General features: G+C 51.3%; 1 protein-coding gene across 4 annotated transcripts; it reads right to left on the bottom strand.

Moving 5' to 3' along the window:
- Nucleotides 1-5,746: 5,746 nt before the first annotated feature.
- On the bottom strand, nt 5,747-13,003 carry LOC120382863 (zinc finger protein 883-like). 4 transcript variants are annotated; one of them, XM_039500294.1, is made up of 3 exons: nt 12,976-13,003; nt 9,655-9,768; nt 5,747-9,329 (listed from the first exon to the last, which is right to left on the bottom strand). In XM_039500294.1, exons 1-3 carry the CDS (start codon nt 12,989-12,991, stop codon nt 7,525-7,527), a joined length of 1,935 nt encoding a protein of 644 aa, XP_039356228.1. In that variant the 5' UTR covers nt 12,992-13,003; the 3' UTR covers nt 5,747-7,524. The 4 variants fall into 4 exon arrangements, with proteins under 4 accessions (XP_039356228.1, XP_039356227.1, XP_039356225.1 ...); XM_039500293.1 differs by lacking the exon at nt 12,976-13,003 and adding an exon at nt 11,899-11,995; XM_039500291.1 differs by lacking the exon at nt 12,976-13,003 and having other exon boundaries at nt 9,655-10,178.
- Between the last annotated feature and the right edge of the window lie 5,419 nt (nt 13,004-18,422).

The raw sequence follows: 18,422 nt of genomic DNA, 5'->3' as shown, positions 1-18,422 counted from the left end.
ACTCTGGCCCCCGGAAGAGGCAGGGCTTGGGGGGGGGTCAGTGTCCCCCTAGCCAGCCCTTCTATGCTGCCTGGCCCATGCTATGCGGGACTCCAGCAGCCATTTATAGGGCCCGGGGGTTCGGCCACTGTTGCAGTAGCAGTAGCCGGAACCCCGGGCCCTTTTAAATCACCGGCCCCAGGCCAGCTGCTCCCTTTGCCTCCCCCTCCCCGCCCAGTCGGCGGCAGCCCTGCCGGTACAGACCCTACCAGCAGTGCCGCCGACAGGGGAGGCAAAAGGGGCAGGGACGTTAAAGCTAATATGGGCTGCATATGGGCCAGTACCAGCTTCTTATCAGTACGCTGAATCGGCCTGTACTGTCCCACGTTCAGCCCTGCTGATCAGGCAACAGCCTTGTTATCTGAAGTGAAATCCCCCAAACACTTGGATGAAAACACAAGTTTATTAACTAGACAAAGGTAGATTTTAAGTGGTTACAAGCGACAAAGGCGTAAAAGGTCCAAATTGGTTACAACAAAAATAAAAGGTAAACACCCATTTTAAATCCCAAACTCTGCTTCACATCTTACAGAGCGTAGTAAACAGCTTTTCTCGCCCCACCCGCTGTTGCAGGCAGTTCACAGTTCTTAGTACCAGGCTGGATTTCCTTCCAGCCTTGCTCCGCCCTCCCCAGTCCACTGCTCCTCTTGTCTTTCGAGCCATCCTGTTGCCTTCTGTAAAGATGGGGAAGGAGATGTAAAAATGGAGGCAATTCTCCCTTGTTTTTCTACCGCTCTCCTCTTTGAGGTTTACCCCCAGTTGAGAAGCAGGCAACAATCCATCTGTGGCGCACATGAGCTTCCAACCACCCTTCAGGTGAATTGTAAATTTCTTGTTCACAACTCCCCCCTGTGCTGGCAAATGGCTGGATAAGCAATTAATGCCCTTAGCACCTGGCTCTGAGGAGCTAATCTGTGGACATTTTCAAGATTTACACCATGTTTCAGTAACAAACATATAGCAAAATCGCATAACTCCATACATAATGTTGATACACACACGTTTTAACAGGACAATAATATTCAGCAGATGATGACTTTTCATATACCCCACAAGGCTTGTACTTTGTTCAAGATTTATCATAATTTTGTAAAAACGGTGACCATAATAGTGTAGACCAGTGGTTCTCCACTTTATTTCATTGGGTCCCCTTCTTTGTGTCTGTTGTCATTTACACCTCCACCCTCAGAAGTACATAAACCGACACCCAGCTCTGAAGGCAGAGTGGAGAGCAGTGGCTGCTGGCTGGACACCCAGCTCTGAAGGCAGAGCTGCTGCCAGTAGCAGCATGGAAGTAAGGTGGCCAGGTGAAAAGTGATATTAATCAATACCACTGTTCACAGCAGACTTATCACCCTATTGCCGTGCTTACATCTGTGCTGCTCCTCCACCTGGGGCTGACAGCTGGAGCCCCGCTGCCTCCATGTGAGATTTTTTGGGGAGGGGCAGGGGGGGGGATGAGAGCCCGAGCATCCCTTTAATCCCCATCTCTCAATGTGCACAGCCCTTCTTCGTGAGCTGCAGCCACCGGGGCTGACAGCCGGTACTCTTAAAAAAACCCACCAGAAACACAGGCCGCGCCTCCCGTGGGAGGCCCACCCCAGAGTTTGAGAACCGCTGGTGTAGATAGTCACAATGGGGAGTCGCAGCCAAGATGGTGACACTTGCTTCTTTATGTCCCCGGGATCTCCAGATAAAATGTCCAAGCAGGAGAGCGAAGCAGATCCCATTATCATTAAGCTTTCAAAACACACATCTGTGATTTCAGCTATAACATTCCCTCCCATTTCCACAATCTTTCAGCCCCTAGCCCCAACGATTGCAATGGGACCGAGCTAGAATTAGGCAGGTGGTGAGGTTGTGAGAACAGGGGCAGTGGGCTGAAGCCCAGCTCAGGGATCAGAATCACTATTGCACAATGTGCCTAGAGGCCAACAGTCTGATTCTCCTCTCACAACAACTTCACACTGGTGTAGACAGGTCACATGGGCCCAGTGGGATTACTCCTGCCTAGCACCTGGGTGAGGGAGAGGGGGATGAGCCCGGGAGCCCAGTCAGACTGGTCCTGATTTGTACTGGGGTCAGGGAGCGGAGCACAAGATTTAAGAGAGTTTGAGGAGCCTGTGACAGGGCAGGGATGAGGTTAGCTGGGAGACCTCACGGTGCATTTCCATCCCAGACCACGTCTGCCTTGCTTTAACCTTTCACCTTACCTCTGCAGTTGGCAGCCTTTTCGTGCAACACAAAGGAGACTGGGAGTGGGAGAAACTAAATTCTACTTTATTATTTCAATGGACAAGCAAAGGGAAGACTCCTTTCTCCATCCCCAGCTGAGTTCTGTCCCAGCCCAGCCCACTGCTGCACCCAACTGCCCCATTCACCAGCAACATTTACACATCGGGAGAAAAGTGCCGAGAAGCCACGAGAGGCACTGGGAGACCATCACAAAAGCAAACACCCCGAGAGCAGGGACTCCAGAGAGCTCAGGTTAGAGGGATGCAGGTTGGGATGAGTGGGGCAGAGACAGTCGCTATCGTCCCCATACAGGACACTGCGGTAGATGGGGAGGTGACCAGCTGGGCTGTCAGGCTTCTCATCTCCCTCTGGCCTCCACAATAGAGATCTGCCTGGCTTCAAAGCTGCCCAGGTCGCCTGACATCCCTGGCCGCCTCCTCATCTCAGCCCAGTCTCGTCCTCTTAGCAATCAGGAGACGCCACCCCCGCCCCACAACATTCCTCTTGGGCAGGATTCACAGCATTTTACAATTCAGGTAGGGCTTGACCCGACACTTGCAGAATAATTCCTGTCTCTCTCTGGCATTGATGCAGCAAGTTCACAGTTCTCAGGCTCAGCTGCCTGGTTCTGAGGAACAAACCCAGCAGTTTCCCAGTTCTGTTCCTCTCCATCTGCCACCCTCTCCCCTTCCTGACTGTGTCTCACATCACTGCAGAGATCTGGCTGTAACTTCCTTCCCCATTACAGTGTCTGCCTCTGGGAGTGTGAATCTAGCTCACACCCTCAGCCTTTGCTCATTGCCATTGTTCAAAGAAAAAAAAATCACATGACAAGGGGTAGAAAAAGCTGAAAATTAAATTGAAAAGGACTGTTCTGGCAAATGAACATTTGCCCCATGAAGCCCTCAATAAATCTGAGCTACACCCTGTCACACTAATCTAATATCCAAGTACAGTAATGCCTCACTTAACGTTGTAGTTCTGTGCCTGAAAAATGCGACTTGAAGCGAAACGATGTTAAGCGAATCCAATTTTCCCATAAGAATTGATGTAAATGGGGGGGTTAGGTTCCAGGGAAATTTTTTTACCAGACGAAAGACTATATACACACACATATACACGGTATAAGTTTTAAACAAATAATTTAATATTGTACACAGCAATGATGATTGTGAAGCTTGGTGGAGGTGGTGAAGTCAGAGGGTGGGTTATTTCCCAGGGATGCCTTACTGCTAAATGATGAACTAGCACTCGGCTGAGCCCTCAATCTTTAAGGTGCCACAAGTACTCCTGTTTTTTTTGCGGATACAGACTAACACGGCTGCTACTCTGAAACACTCTACAAGGTAGCACGACTGGGAGGGAGGGGAGACAGCATGGCAGACAGAGACACACACCGTGTGTGTGTGTGAGAGAGATGTGCATTACCCCTTAAGTATGCTGACCCCACTCTAAGTACATTGCCTTTTTAAGTAAATCAGCAAGTTGAGACAGCAGCCGCTGCCAGGAAGCTCCCTCCGCCCTGAGCCCTGTAGTGTCCCCGCCCCTGCTCTATAGAGATGGGGTAAGCGGGGGGCAGGAGGAGGGGGACACTCTGACATTAGCCCCCCTCTTTCTCTGCCCCCTCCCCATGCACAGCAAGCAGGAATTTCGGGGAGCAGCTCCAAGGCAGAGGGCAGGGGCAGCACACAGTAGTGAGGGAAGGGACAGCTGAACTGCCCGGCAACTGATCGCCTGCTGGGTGGCTGCTGCACAGGGAACTTAGAGGAGCGGGGAGCTGATGGGGGGCTGCCGGTCCACCCTGGTTCCAAACCCCCACCAGCTAGATGCAATGGGCTGCTCTTTCTGCACGCAGTGGACAAAACAGGCGGCTGCCCAACAACGTTAGAAGGGAGCATTGCACAACTTTAAATGAGCATGTTCCTCAATCGATCAGCGACATAACAACAAAACAACATTAACCGGGACGACTAAGTGAGGAGTTACTGTATGTGACCAAAAGGTCTTCGGGAACAGAGAAAAAGCCACAATACAGGGTGAGCTACAAAGCACTTTCACATTCAGAAAGTGAAATTCCAGAGAATCTGGACTCAAAATCCAGAAAATAAGTGTGCTCATTTTCTTCTAAAGGGGCTAAACCTGCTTTGCTTCTCACCTCATAACCACGATCACAGTTGGTCGTGTTAGTTACAAAAGTTTTTGCATCATCGTAATAGACCAAAAACTCACAATCCAGCTTCCAATCTACAAATGATCTGGACTAGCCTAGACAAAAACTGGAAACAATTTTACCAAGAGATGCAAATAGGGATACAAGATTGGAAAGTTCAAAATGTTCTTTGAGGTTCATTTGAATTCCCTTCCAGGTCTGTAACCCTTCCTTCTCCAGCCCTCAGGGGTCTGATTTAGGATCATAGACATCAAAATTGTGATTCCTAGGCATGGAGAGCCAGGGACACGGTGGTGAGTGACACCTTGGGAGGTGGAGGAGTAGAACGGGGACAGGATAAAACTCTGCATTGCTGGGACAGAGGCTGCTGTGTGGAGAATGGAGCATGACGGTGATGGGAGAAGGAGGGAATCCCTCGGACTCACCCCATCACCCTGAAATAGCACAGAAGCTAAACCATCATGTTTTACTGTCCCTCTTCCCGTTCTTTTAGTATCTGCTTGATTCTGGCCCATAAGGGAGAAAATGTACAAACGCTAAATCCTTTTCAGCAGGGCCTGGAGTAATGTGAGACTATCTGGGAATGAGACTAACCCTACGGGGGGACTCAGGGACTAACAATCACTCTGTTAATGGGGGGGATCTGAATAGATAAGATGCTCCAGGTGAGTTTGTCACACTGTCTGGAGTGGTTCACAACTAGGCATGCCGACCTCCGGGCAGATTGGCAGAAAACCAGGCAGACGCCCCACGCTGCTGGTTCGTTCTGTAATTACATTTCACCAAGCCAGTGACAAATGTGAACTCCTGGATCACTATCCCAGTCTCACCCTAGACTCACGGACAACCCGCCTTGACTCTCCAGTCTGTCTTGCCACCCAGACAAACTGGACTTTGTGATAAAATGTCATTCACACCAAAAATCCCATCACATCACGTTGCTCCCAGTCCCAAGAGCTCAGTCACTTCCCCCAGAGCAATTGGTATCCTAGATCTTACACCACAGACAACGCAGGTAGCCGGTTCTATAGTAAATTAACTAAAGCAGTGGTCCCCAACCTTTTCCGGGTGGCGGGCGCCAGACAATGAACCACCAAGGACCATGGCCAGCGGACAAGCATCCACCAAGTAGCAGCAATGTCAAGAGGCGTCGCCAAAATGCCGCCAAAAATCAGTGGCATTTCGGTGGCGACGCCTCTTGATGACGCTGTTTTCGGTGGCATTTCGGCGGCGACGCTTCTTGATGACACTGCTTTTCAGCGGCATTTCGGAGGATGCTTGTCCGCCGGCCAGTACGCGGGCGCACACAGAGGCTCTGGTGGGTGCCATGGCACCCGCGGCCACCACGTTGGGGACCACTGAACTAAAGGATCATTAGCTAAGAAAAGGAAGTGAGAGTTATTGAGAGGTTAAAGCAGGTAAGATGCATGCCCAGGTGAGTCACAATTTGTTATTCCAAAGGGTGGCAGAGATGTAATAAACTGACAGGTTCCCAAAAGTCTTTTCAGGGTACCCAGATTGTCCCTGGGGATCACAGCTTTCTATGCGGTATTCTTCCCTGTAAGAGTCCAAAGAGGCCAGAGATACAGGATCGTTCTTTGAATCCATACTTATAGCTTCTTCTCACAGAAAACAAACTGACAGGGTCACTCCCCACGTTGGCTCTTCTTTTGATGACCGAGAGTGAGGAATGCGTTTTTGAGTCTTTGACCTCCGGCCATAACACACAACGCCCACTTGCTTTGAAATTAGCTCTTTCCTGTTCAAGTTCATTTGCATTCCACAGGGCTTCTTCCCCGTTTGATGGGTTATTTAGTTTTGGGGGTACACACAATGCAAATATTTTTGCTACTACATTATAACAAGATATAGTTAAGTGAAAACAATGCAAGGAACATCCCATTACTTTTCATGAAGTTTAAACACCAAATACACTCGTATACATTTAACAATCTCTTTAATCTATCCTAATACACAAGGGAATTGGCCTTGGGCTCCAGAGTGAGCTGGCACCTGGTCTGCCCGAGTCTCACCGTTTACACCACGAAATCTGGTGCAGGGTCATAGAGATGCTCTGGCTGATCCTGATCACGTTTCCTACCATAGACAGACCCTTGGAGGCTGATGCTGCGGAGGCAGGATCTCGGGGCCTTCCACAAAGGGTCCTTGTGGGCATCAGCCCCTCTCAGTGGTGCTGTCTGAATGCAGAGGGGGCAGGGAGAAGGGGCAGAGGGGGTGAGTCAGGAGAGGCAGCACCTCTCTAACCCTGTGCTTACCCTCGCCTCTTCTCCCATGATCCTCAAACACTCGATAGCTCAGCACCCAGCTCCCCCAGCCTCAACCATTCAATCCCCAGTTTCCTATCCCAGCACCCAGGTCCCTCAATATTTGATCCCCCAGAGCCCAGCGCCCTGGGGGATTCAGGGAGGGGAGGAGTTCCCAGCCCCCAGGGACACTCCCCTACAGGGAACAGACCCAGGTAAAGGGGAGCCCAGCCCAGGGGCTGGTGGAAGATGGGGGAGGGGACAGGTGTGTAGAGTGAAGATGGGGCTTGGCCCAAGTGTCCTTCTCCTCATCTCCATGGCAGGGGGATCCCGGCTGGGAGGGGAAGGGAGAGGGGGGAACTTCAGCCAGGCAGAGGGAGTAGCTGGAGGAGTTTCTCTCTCTCCCTTCCCCCGACCTGTGGCCCATCAGCTCAGCAGCCAGGGCTGCAGCAGGGAGGAGGGGCTGATTGGGGCTTCTCCTCCTCTGCCTGGGGTTTGCTTAGACCAGGCAGAGCCAGAGGGTCACTGATGCTCGGCTGCTGCTGGATCCTCACTCCAGACATGGGCAGCTGGATCCTTGGGAGCCAAATGCCCCTGATGTGTGTGGGAACGAGGAAATGGGGTTGTTACCATGGTCAGCCCAAGTCAGGGCCCTGAGAGAATTTCCCTGCTGTGCGGAGTCGAGTCTGATGTCCAACGTGGTGTTAGTTCCACTTGGAGCATTTTCCATGCTGAGAACATCTCAGCGGTTACTTTCCTGTGCGGATTTGCTGATGCCCGATTCTCTGGGAGCACCAAATGAAGCTTCCCCATTGTTCAAGGTCTCTCTGTCTTGTGGATCACTGATGTGTGAGCTCGGATTGACTCTTTTTCCGCAATCAAGCTGTTCCGTGGGTCTCCCACGCCTTTGTGAGTTCTCAGATGTTTAGTAAGGTATGAGCTTTTCCTGAAACTTTTCCCACAGGCCAGGCATTTATGAGGTTTATAGCCTGTGTGGATTCTCTGATGTATAATAAGGTTCGATCTCTGAATGAAACTGTTCCCACAGTCCAGGCACTTATGGGGTCTCTCGCCTGTGTGGATGGCCTGATGCCTAATAAGGGATGATCTGTTGGTGAAACACTTCCCACAGTCCAAGCACCCATGGGGTCTCTCTCCTGTGTGGACTGCCTGATGTCTAATAAGGGTTGATCTCTGAATGAAACGTTTCCCACATTCCATGCACTCATGGGGTCTCTCTCCTGTGTGGATGGCCTGATGTCTAAGGAGGGCTGATCTGTGCGTGAAACTTTTCCCACAGTCCAAGCAGTTATGGGGTCTCTCTCCTGTGTGGATTCTCTGGTGTATAACAAGGGCTGATCGCTGGGTGAAACTTTTCCCACAGTCCAAGCACTTATTGGGTCTCTCTCCAGTGTGGATTGTCTGATGGGTACTAAGGGATGACTTCTGACTGAAACACTTCCCACAGTCGAGGCATTTATAAGGTCTCTCTCCTGTGTGCATTCGCCGATGTTTAGTAAGGTAGGAGTTGTTCTTGAAGCTTTTCCCACAGTCCAAGCATACGTAGGGTTTCTCTCCTGTGTGAATCCTCTGATGCACAATCAGGTCGGAACTGAGAACAAAACTTTTGCCACAGAGGAGGCATTTAAAGGGACTGTCTCCTGTATGGATTGTCCGATGTTTAGTGAGATAGGAGCTGTTCTTGAAGCTTTTCCCACAGTCCAAGCATTTATAGGGCTTCTCTCCTGTGTGGATTGTTTGATGGGAAATAAGGTTTGTTCTCTGAATGAAACTTTTCCCACAGTGGAGGCATTTATGAGGTTTATTCCCAGTATGAATTCTCAGATGTCGAAGAAGGTGTGAGCGCTGAATGAAACTTTTCCCACAGTCGAGGCATTTATAGGGTCTCTCTCCTGTGTGGATTGTCTGATGTGTACTCAGGGCCGATCGCTGTGTGAAACTTTTCCCACAGTCCAAGCACTTATGGGGTTTCTCTCCTGTGTGGGTTTTCTGATGCATAATGAGGGTGGTCTTCTGACTGAAACAGTTCCCACACTCGAGGCATTTATAGGGTCTGTCTCCCATGTGGATTCTCCGATGTTTAGTAAGATTTGAGCTGTTACTGAAGCTTTTCCCACACTCCAAGCACTTGTGGGGTCTCTCTCCCATGTGGGTTGCCTGATGTGTAATAAGTGCTGACGTCCAATTAAAACATTTCCCACACTCAAGGCATTGATAGCGTCTCTCTCCCGTGTCGACTCTCCCATGGGTATTGAAGTCTGAGCTGTTATGGATTGTTTGATGTATAAGAAGCTGTGATCTCACAATGAATCCTTTCCCACACTGCAGGCAGTGGTAGGGGTTCTCTTCCTTGGGATTTGTCTGCTGGGCTGTGGGATCCTTGTTTCCTCTCCCACAGTTAATAGATTCATCCACTTTCTTCTTTCGGCGGTTTCCCATCAGCCTTTCGGACCTGTGCCAATTTCCCCAGGCTTCTCCCTCTTCCAAGCACTGGGAAAAATTCCCTTCAGCTCTTTCCACAAAGGTCCCCTGTGGTTCCACTTCCCCAGGAACATCATGATGATTCCCGTCCTCATTCTCACTCCCTCGCTCAGCACCTGCTGGGAGAGACACAATCCAGACAGCAGTCATTGTGCTGGGGAGAAAGAGGAATAGCTCAGAGGGGAAACCCAACACGCTAACGCTGTGAAGACTGAGCAATTGGATTCTGCCTCCACATCCCACCCAAACATTCACAGGGAAGAAAAGTTGGGAAGGAAACTCCTGCAGCTAACAGGACGGGTGGAAAACAATGAGCGATATCTGCTGACTCCAGACCTGCCCTGGGTGAGATGAGGAAGAACCGAGGGCCCTTGCTCACACCACATTTTTGGGATTCTCAACTTTTTCCTTCATTCACCACACGGTTTCTGTGTCAGTCCTTACCTGTGTGGTCGTCTCTCAGGATCTCTCTTTCCTTGCAGGCCTGGAGATCCGAGAGCCACGGCTCTTCCCCTCGTTCCAGGCGGGCGATCAGCTCAGGTTTAGGAATGGGAAATCCTGCGCAGGGGGGGAAATCAGACCAGATCAGGGTGCGTGGAAGATTGAGAGAGCATCTGTCATAAAGGGCATTCCGTGAATGGAACCTGTGCCTGTGTTGGGGGATCGTGCAATTCCAGAGGACGGGAACATGGTCACAGAGACCCCTTGGGAGAGGCAGACATCTGGGGAGAATTGTGACGCCCTCACTAGGAGTTTCCAGGATCTGTGCACTCTGGGGTCCTTGCTGACACACACCCAGCTCTGGAGTTAAACCCCTGCCTATTTCTAAACCAGTGGAGCCCAGAGCCCTCTGCATAGCTGGAGCTAGTCCCAAGGAGGGAGGTGACCAGGGATTCTGTGTGCGAATGAGAAACAACACAGACAGGACAATACATGGCTTCTCCCCCTTTGAAAGCTGGAGGGGTGGGGATGGTTTAGCACAGAGGTGGGCAAACTATGGCCTGCGGGCCACACCCAGCCCGTGGGACCCTCCTGCCCGGCCCCTGAGCTCCGGGAGGCTGGCCCAGGGCCCCTCCTCTGCTGTTCCCTCTCCCCTGAAGCCTCAGCAAACTGTGCCGCCGGCACAATGCTCTGGGCGGCGGGGCTGCGAGCTCTTGCCAGCAGCGCAGCTGCAGAGCCAGGCCCTGACCTGGTGCTCCATGCTGCGTGGTGGCGAGGCTGGCTCCAGTCGGGCGGCATGGCTGCCTGTCCTGGTGCTCCAGGTAGCACGGTAAGGGAGCAGGGAGCGGGGTGGTGGGGGGGTTGGATAGAGGGCAGGGAAGTTTGGGGTGGTGATCAGGGGGTGGGGATGTTGATAGGGGTCGGGGCGGTCAGAGGGTGGGGAACAAGGGAGTTGAGTGGGGGCAGAGGTCCCGGGGAGGGCAGTCAGTAATGAGAGGAGGGGTTGGATGGGGCAGCAGGGGACAGACAGGGAGGGGTGGATGGGGCAGGGATCCCAGGGGGGCCGTCAGGGGGGCGAGAAGCAGGAGGTCAGATAGGGGGTAGGGCTGGGCCACACCTGGCTGTTTGGGGAGGCACAGCCTCCCCTAACCAGCCATCCATACAATTTTGGAAACCCAATGCGGCCCTCAGGCCAAAAAGTTTGCCTGCCCCTGGTTTAGCAGGTCCATTAGGCTAGTTCCATTGGAGGGGATATGGAGATGCAAGTCTCTCTCACCCGGTAACTGTGCCTTAGAAGCCCCCTTCCCCTCCATAGCATCATAGAGTTTAAGGTCAGAAGGGACCATTATGATCATCTAGTATGGCCTCCTGCACAACGCAGGCCACAGAATCTCACCCACCCACTCCTGTAACAAACCCCTAATCTATGTCTGAGCTATTGAAGTCCTCAAATTGTGGTTTAAAGACTTCAAGATGCAGAGAATCCTCCAGCAAGTGACCTGTGCCCCACACTGCAGAGGAAGGGGAAAAACCGCCAGGGCCTCTGCCAATCTGCCCTGGAGGAAAATTCCTTCCCGACCTCAAATATGGTGATCAGCTAAACCCTGAGCATGTGGGTAAGACTCACCAGCCAGACACCCAGGAAAGAATTCTCTGCAGTAATTCAGATCCCACCCCATCTAACATCCCATCACAGGCCATTGGGCCTATTTACCACTAGTAGCCAAAGATCAATTAATTGCCAAAATCAGGCTATCCCATCATACCATCCCCTCCATAAACTTATCAAGCTTAGTCTTGAAGCCAGATATGTCTTTTGCCCCCACTACTCCCCTTGGAAGGCTGTTCCAGAACTTCACTCCTCTGATGGTTAGAAACCTTCGTCTAATTTCAAGTCTGAACTTCCTGATGGCCAGTTTATATCCATTTGTTCTTGTGTCCTCTCCCTCCCTGGTAATTCCTCTCCCTCCCTGGTATTTATCCCTCTGATATATTTATAAAGAGCAATCATATCGCCCCTCAGCCTTCTTTTGGTTAGGCTAAACAAGCCATGCTCTTTGAGTCTCCTTTTGTAAGACAGGTTTTCCATTCCTCGGATCACCCTAGTAGCCCGTCTCTGTACCTGTTCCAGTTTGAATTCATCCTTCTTAAACATGGGAGACCAGAACTGCACACAGTATTCCAGATGAGGTCTCACCAGTGCCTTGTATAACGGTACCAACACCTCCTTATCTCTACTGGAAATACCTCGCCTGACGCAGTCCAAAACCGCATTTGCTTTTTTCACGGCCATATCACATTGGCGGCTCATAGTCCTCCTGTGATCAATCAATACTCCGAGGTCCTTCTCCTCCTCTGTTACTTCCAACTGATGTGTCCCCAGTTTATAAAAAAAATTCTTGTTATTAATCCCTAAATGCTTGACCTTGTACTTTTCACTATTAAATTTCATCCTATTACTATTAATCCAGTTTACAAGGTCATCCAGATCTTCCTGTATAATATCCCGTTCCTTCTCTGTGTTAGCAATACCTCCCAGCTTTGTGTCATCTGCAAACATTATTAGCACATTCCCACTTTTTGTGCCCAAGTCAGTAATAAAAAGATTAAATAAGATTGGTCCCAAAACCGATCCCTGAGGCACTCCACTAGTAACCTCCCTCCAGCCTGACAGTTCGCCTTTCAGTGTGACCCGTTGTAGTCTCCCCTTTAACCAGTTCCTTATCCACCTTTCAATTTTCATATTGATCCCCATCTTTTCCAATTTAACTAATAATTCCTCATGTGGAACCGTATCAAATGCCTTACTGAAATCGAGGTAAATTAGATCCACTGAGTTTCCTTTGTCTAAAAAGTCTGTTACCTTCTCAAAGAAGGAGATCAGGTTGGTTTGGCACGATCTACCTTTTGTAAAACCATGTTGTATTTTGTCCCAATTACCATTGATCTCAATATCCCTAACTACTTTCTCCTTCAAAATTTTTTCCAAGACTTTACATACTACAGATGTCAAACTAACAGGCCTGTAGTTACCCAGATCACTTTTTTCCCCCTTTCTTAAAAATAGGAACTATGTTAGCAATTCTCCAGCCATACGGTACAACCCCTGAGATTACAGATTCACTAAACATTCTTGCTAATGGGCTTGCAATTTCATGTTCCAGTTCCTTTAATATTCTTGGATGAAGATTATCTGGGCCCCCTGATTTAGTCCCATTAAACTGTTCGAGTTTGGCTCCCCTCACTAACCAGGGAAGAACCTGTGTAGATTCAGAAATACAGATCCTGCATCTTCTAATAACCGAGGGGATGGGAATCCCTTACCCAGCGAGGTCACCATCTCGTAGTTCTCCTGCATGACGTCCCTGTAGAGGGCTCTTTGACTGGGGTCCAGCAGAGCCCCCTGCCCCTGGGTGAAATACACAGCCACCTCCTCGAAGGTCACCGGCCCCTGAAACACCAAAGACCAGAGATAAAGAATCCCACCTCCATCCTCAGAGCAGCCAGGAGGCTTCAGGGGGTGGGGCGAAGGTGAGAGCTCCTTGTCCCCACCAGCAGACAGTGGTGGGCAGGGTCTTCTCATTTCCCACACTCCTGCCAGCAACAGGCTGATGAGCAGGGAACAGGAATCCCGACAGCTTCCCTTGGTATTTCACAGCTGCTTCTGGCCAGTGGGTTCAGGCTCCAGCACTGGGAGTCTGGTCAGTTTTCCCAGCCCTGCCCAGGGGGGCGTTTCCTGGTTCAGAAAGGAGGGAATGTCCTGTGTTCCCCCCGCCTCCCCGCCAACGGGCCTGTTCAGAAAATCAGGTCCCAGGTTGAACATGTCAGGGCAGGTTTATCACACCCTGTCCCCTCCCTGCCTCCCCCTGTGTGATTCCGGCCCCTCCCCATCTGCAGCAACCTCTCCCCCGCCCCCTGCAGCTCCCTGAAAACCCCCTACCTGAGCTGGCTCCATCATAGCCATTTCTTTTCCCCGTTTCCTGGAAGACCAGCTGATCTGGAGCAAAATCTGGATATGATTCTTCAGCCTGTCAGGGCGAGAGGGGTGATTGGGGAGGTTTCAGAAGGGGCTGGAGTCCATTTCACACCCTGATTCCCCCCAGGCTCTCTCCCTGCAGACAGATGCTCTGGACTCTGCCACGCTGGGAAGAAATCCAGTTAGTTTATTTCCACTCAGGCCAGGCCCCTCCCGGCAGAACTAAACCCTCCAGGGCACTTTGAAACTCTCCCCGTAACAGCATCTCTGAGCAGAATCAAAGGAACCACTTTGGGGATCCCCCTGACATTGGCCCAGAGGCCAGCACGTCCCCCCAGCGGCGCAGGGACTTGGCCGGGACAGGAACTGGCTTTTGCTCTGTCAGCTCCTCATCTTGTTCCTAGGAGAGTCAGTCTGTTGGGGAGCAGGGAATGGATCCAGGCAGGGCTGGGAGCTGGGAACCTCCCTCCTCACTTCCTGCTCCTGCTCCTCCTTTCAGTCTGGTCAATCTCTGTTTCTATCCCCTTCCCTCTGCCAATGAGAGCCGATTACTGTCCTGGTCCCGTGGGCATTTGCTCTCATCAGATCAGCGACTGCCACTGCTCACAGGAGTGTGAGTCGGGGTGTGTCCGTGAGGGCAGCAGCTCTGGGACTCGCAGACACCAGGGAGCAGAGATGGGGCAAGGAGGGAGCAACTGGGCAGAGTCACTTTCCTGCCTGGCCCCAGCCGGGTCTCTCCCCATCCCCTGCAGGCTCCAGCTCAGGGGCTGGCGTCGGCAGAGCCCGGGGCTGCCCTGAGGGGGCTGCTTCCAGCCACTGGAGCCTGCTCCCCCACCCGGGGGCTGGGCACAGAGAGAGCTTCAATGAAGCCCACCACGGTCCCCACTGCAGGAGCAGCAGCTGCTCAGCCTGGGTTCCCAGACCAAACTGGAGGAGGCAGCAGCATCTGACCAGGGAGCTTCACTCCCGGGCTCTAATATCAGGAGCAGAGAGAGACACACACCCACCCACCGCCTCCTCTCCTTTAGCCAGAACTGCAGCCCTCTGGTGGCAGCAGCTAATGCCTGAGCCTCCCTGTCCTGCCCCTGCAGCCCCCAGGGACAGGCAGGCAGAGGCTGATCCCATTGGCCCAGAACCAGCAGTGACTCCAGTCTGACTCTGGTGTGGCTGAGATCGGAATCCTGCCCGGAAATCAGACCAGGGTCCTTGGCAGCCCTGTCGTGTAAAAGCCAGAAGGAAAAGGGGGCTGGGGGTGGGGTGGGGGGTTATTTCTCCATCAGTCTCTTTCCATTGTCAAACAGGTCACAGACGTTCTATAGTGAACAAACATTTAATGCACAAAAAACACTGAATGGCGTAACGCAGGGCTCGGCAACCTTTCAGAAGTGCTGTGCCAAGTCTTCATTTATTCACTCTAAGTTAAGGTTTCGCGTGCCAGTGATACATTTTAACGTTTTTAGAAGATCTCTTTCTATAAGTCTATAATATATAACTAAATTACGGTTGTCTGTAAAGTAAATAAGGTTTTTAAAATGTTTAAGAAACTTCAATTAAATTAAAATGCAGAGCCCCCTGGACCGATGGCCAGGATCCGGGCAGTGTGAGTGCCACTGAAAATCAGCTCGCGTGCCGCCTTCGGCACCTGTGCCATAGGTTGCCTACCCCTGGTGTAATGCCTGGATAGTCTTTGGAATACTTAGGAATTCCTCGCAAACACAAGCCATTAGGCAGAAAATCTGTCTTTGTCCCTTAGACTGAGTCATCCCCTCATTGTCACTGTTACACGTATCTGCAGGTCTGTACTTTGGCCCACATATGTTAACACGTTCCTCTCTGATCTTATTTCCCTGCTATTTTCTCAGGCCTTTTCCTCCCTGCTGAAGTCGAAGTGCCTTGTCCTCACTGTGTTTTTACCGCAGCATCGCACCTGCTCCTTTGTTACCCCAAAGCAAAGAACAAAACCCACCTCTCTCAGCAGTGAGGGACAGGCCTCTGGGCTAGGCTCACGAAGGGACTGAGGCGTTGGGATGCTGAGTGTCGCAGTGTCAACTGTCAGACCCCTAGAAAGTCACAGGAACATCCCTGCGATCCACAAAGTGGAGTTAGGTGCCAAAGCGGAGTTAGGTGCCTATACAGTGACTAAGGAGAGATGGGCGCCTTAGAATGGCATCCGAAAAAGCCAGCCCGCTAGGCAAGGAGTTGCCTAAGTCAGTGGTACACAAACTTTTCAGGGTCCCGCCCCCCTCCTTACTCCTGTCTGGGCCCCAACCCTCCCGGAAGTCGGGCTGTGGCTCCTGGGGGGTAGGAGGGGGGACCAGGACAGGGGTAAGGAAGCTGAGGCTGGTGCTGCAGCCAGGGAAAGGGTCTGGCTCAGGGGGTGGGAACGGAGCTGTGGCCAGGGGCAGGAGCCACGGTTGGGGGTGGGGCCATGGCTAGCCGGTGCTCCCTCCCTGCCTGCCGCGGGGTGGCCTGGGTCCAGACACGCAGGGGGGCGCGCCCCACAGTTTGGGGATCACTGGCCTAAGCTAACCAACGGGAGATGCCGACCACAGGGCTGTGTCCTAAACCCTGCCCATCTCATGGAGTTTGGTGCCTAAGTCCCCGCTGCAGGGAGGTGCCTAGTGATCCAGGAATGGGAACCCTCAAGTGCCTAAGCTGTTCCTGGTGAGAACGAGCCAGGCAGGTGCCTCACGCCGCACAAAACAGCCAGAGGATACGGGTGCCACTTTATCACTTTTAACCCAACGGTTACCACACTTGTCTGAGATGTCAGAGACCCCCACTCAAACCCTTTCTCCGTCTCTCTCTGAGGCAGGAATTGAACCTGGGTCTCTCGCATCCCAGACAAGTGCGCTAACCACTGGGCGAGAAGTTGCATAGTAACACCCTGGCCTCCTTTTCCAGCCAGATTTTGAATGAGACCCGATTCGTCCAGTGGGCCTCTGAGCACACTTATCGGATTGTGCCCTGAAGGCAAGAGAGACATTCACCCGCCTGTCCTCTCCCTTGTTCCTGAATCACTCTGGGGCTTAGGCGGGAGACAGGTATCCAGCTGCCCAGAGGAAGGCAGCAGGACTCATGCTCAGAGGCAGAAACTAAGGCTCCTTTGGGAAATTCTACCTTGAAAATATAGGTGCTGAGTGAGTTTTGGTACCACTAGGACTCGTCGGGAGTTTTGTATCTCTCAGTGGAGTCTAAACTGGGATCTAAATACCTAAACTCAGACCTCTGAGCCTATGTACCATTGTGAATCTGAATAATATTGGTGTCTCCTTCCTCTCAAAACACTGCTCAGAGCTGTCAGCAAACCCATCCTACCCAGCAGACTCATAGACTTTAAGGTCAGAAGGGACCATTATGATCATCTAGTCTGACCTCCTGCACAACGCAGGCCACAGAATCTCACCCACCTACTCCTGTAACAAACCCTTAACCTATTTCTGAGTTACTGAAATTCTCAAATCGTGGCTTGAAGACCTCAAGCTGCAGAGAATCCTCCAGCAAGTGACCCGTGCCCCACACTGCAGAGGAAGGTGAAAAACCTCCAGGGCCTCTGTCAATCTTCCCTGGAGGAAAATTCCTTCCTGACCCCAAATATGGCGATCAGTTAAACCCTGAGCATGTGGGCAAGACTCACCAGCCAGCACCCAGGAAAGAATTCTCTGTAGTAACTCAGATCCCATCCCATCTAACATCTAACATGCTATTGCACTGAGCAGTCGCTGATATCCCAGGGCTGTTCTAAGCAGATATATTTAGAATATTTTCCCGTCCCTTGCCTGAATCCCTGATTGCCTCCCATATCAGGTGAAAAAAAAACAAGGAGTGGCCACGCCAGGTGGTTTGCCTACAATGAAAACATCCGATACAGCTTCAGAAACAAACACAGAGCATGTCCAGTAACTGCCGCTGCACCCTATTTCTGGAAGCTTCTGAGCCAGATTAGCCCCGTGCTCTGCACATGTGCAGAGACGCGTCACAGTGTTTGATGTGAGCTGAAAATACGCCTGGCAGGGTGAGTCCTCACATCTCAGTGAACATCGCAGTCGTGGGCTCACTAATCTGACCATCACAGTGTAAGAAGGGTAACAGACTTGTAAGTGATATGTCAATCAATTGGTTCATTCCCATGGGACAAGAGTGCCCCCACTTTGTCTATGTTGCTTATAAAGGGGATCAATGTACAATCAGGCCAAAACCCTGTGTGCACAGCAGGATCTACCGTGACACTATCCGGCCTCCATTCTCCTGCTCATGAAAGATGTCCTGTCCTTCGCAGGAGCGAGATCACCTTGAATTTCAGCCTTAATCCATTTAATGAAATTTTGTCAAGCCAAAACTGACAGCTGTGAAATATCCTAATGGCTTTTCTACAGAGCACAACACTCAGGGAACATGAGATGAACGCCCCACTGATCATTCCTTCTCTTTGGACTTGAAAAATCGAATGTGGGTTACACCTGGACGATACAAAATTTAAGAATGTTCAAGAGAGGTGAAAGGCCCGACAATTAATAGCATTTGGGGGAAGGACGCCTGCAATCTTCTGTGGTTGCCCTGACTGCCACTGTCAAAATTAAAAGCAGCAAAGAATCCTGTGGCACCTTATAGACTAACAGACGTTTTGCAGCATGAGCTTTCGTGGGTGAATACCCACTTCGTCGGATGCAAGTACCCACTTCGTCGGATGCAAGACTTGCATCCGACGAAGTGGGTATTTACCCACGAAAGCTCATGCTGCAAAACGTCTGTTAGTCTATAAGGTGCCACAGGATTCTTTGCTGCTTTTACAGAT

The sequence above is a fragment of the Mauremys reevesii genome, linkage group 15 (genome assembly GCF_016161935.1).
Source record: "Mauremys reevesii isolate NIE-2019 linkage group 15, ASM1616193v1, whole genome shotgun sequence".
Lineage (NCBI taxonomy): Eukaryota > Metazoa > Chordata > Testudines > Geoemydidae > Mauremys > Mauremys reevesii.
This window is presented reverse-complemented; position numbering and strand designations above follow the sequence as displayed.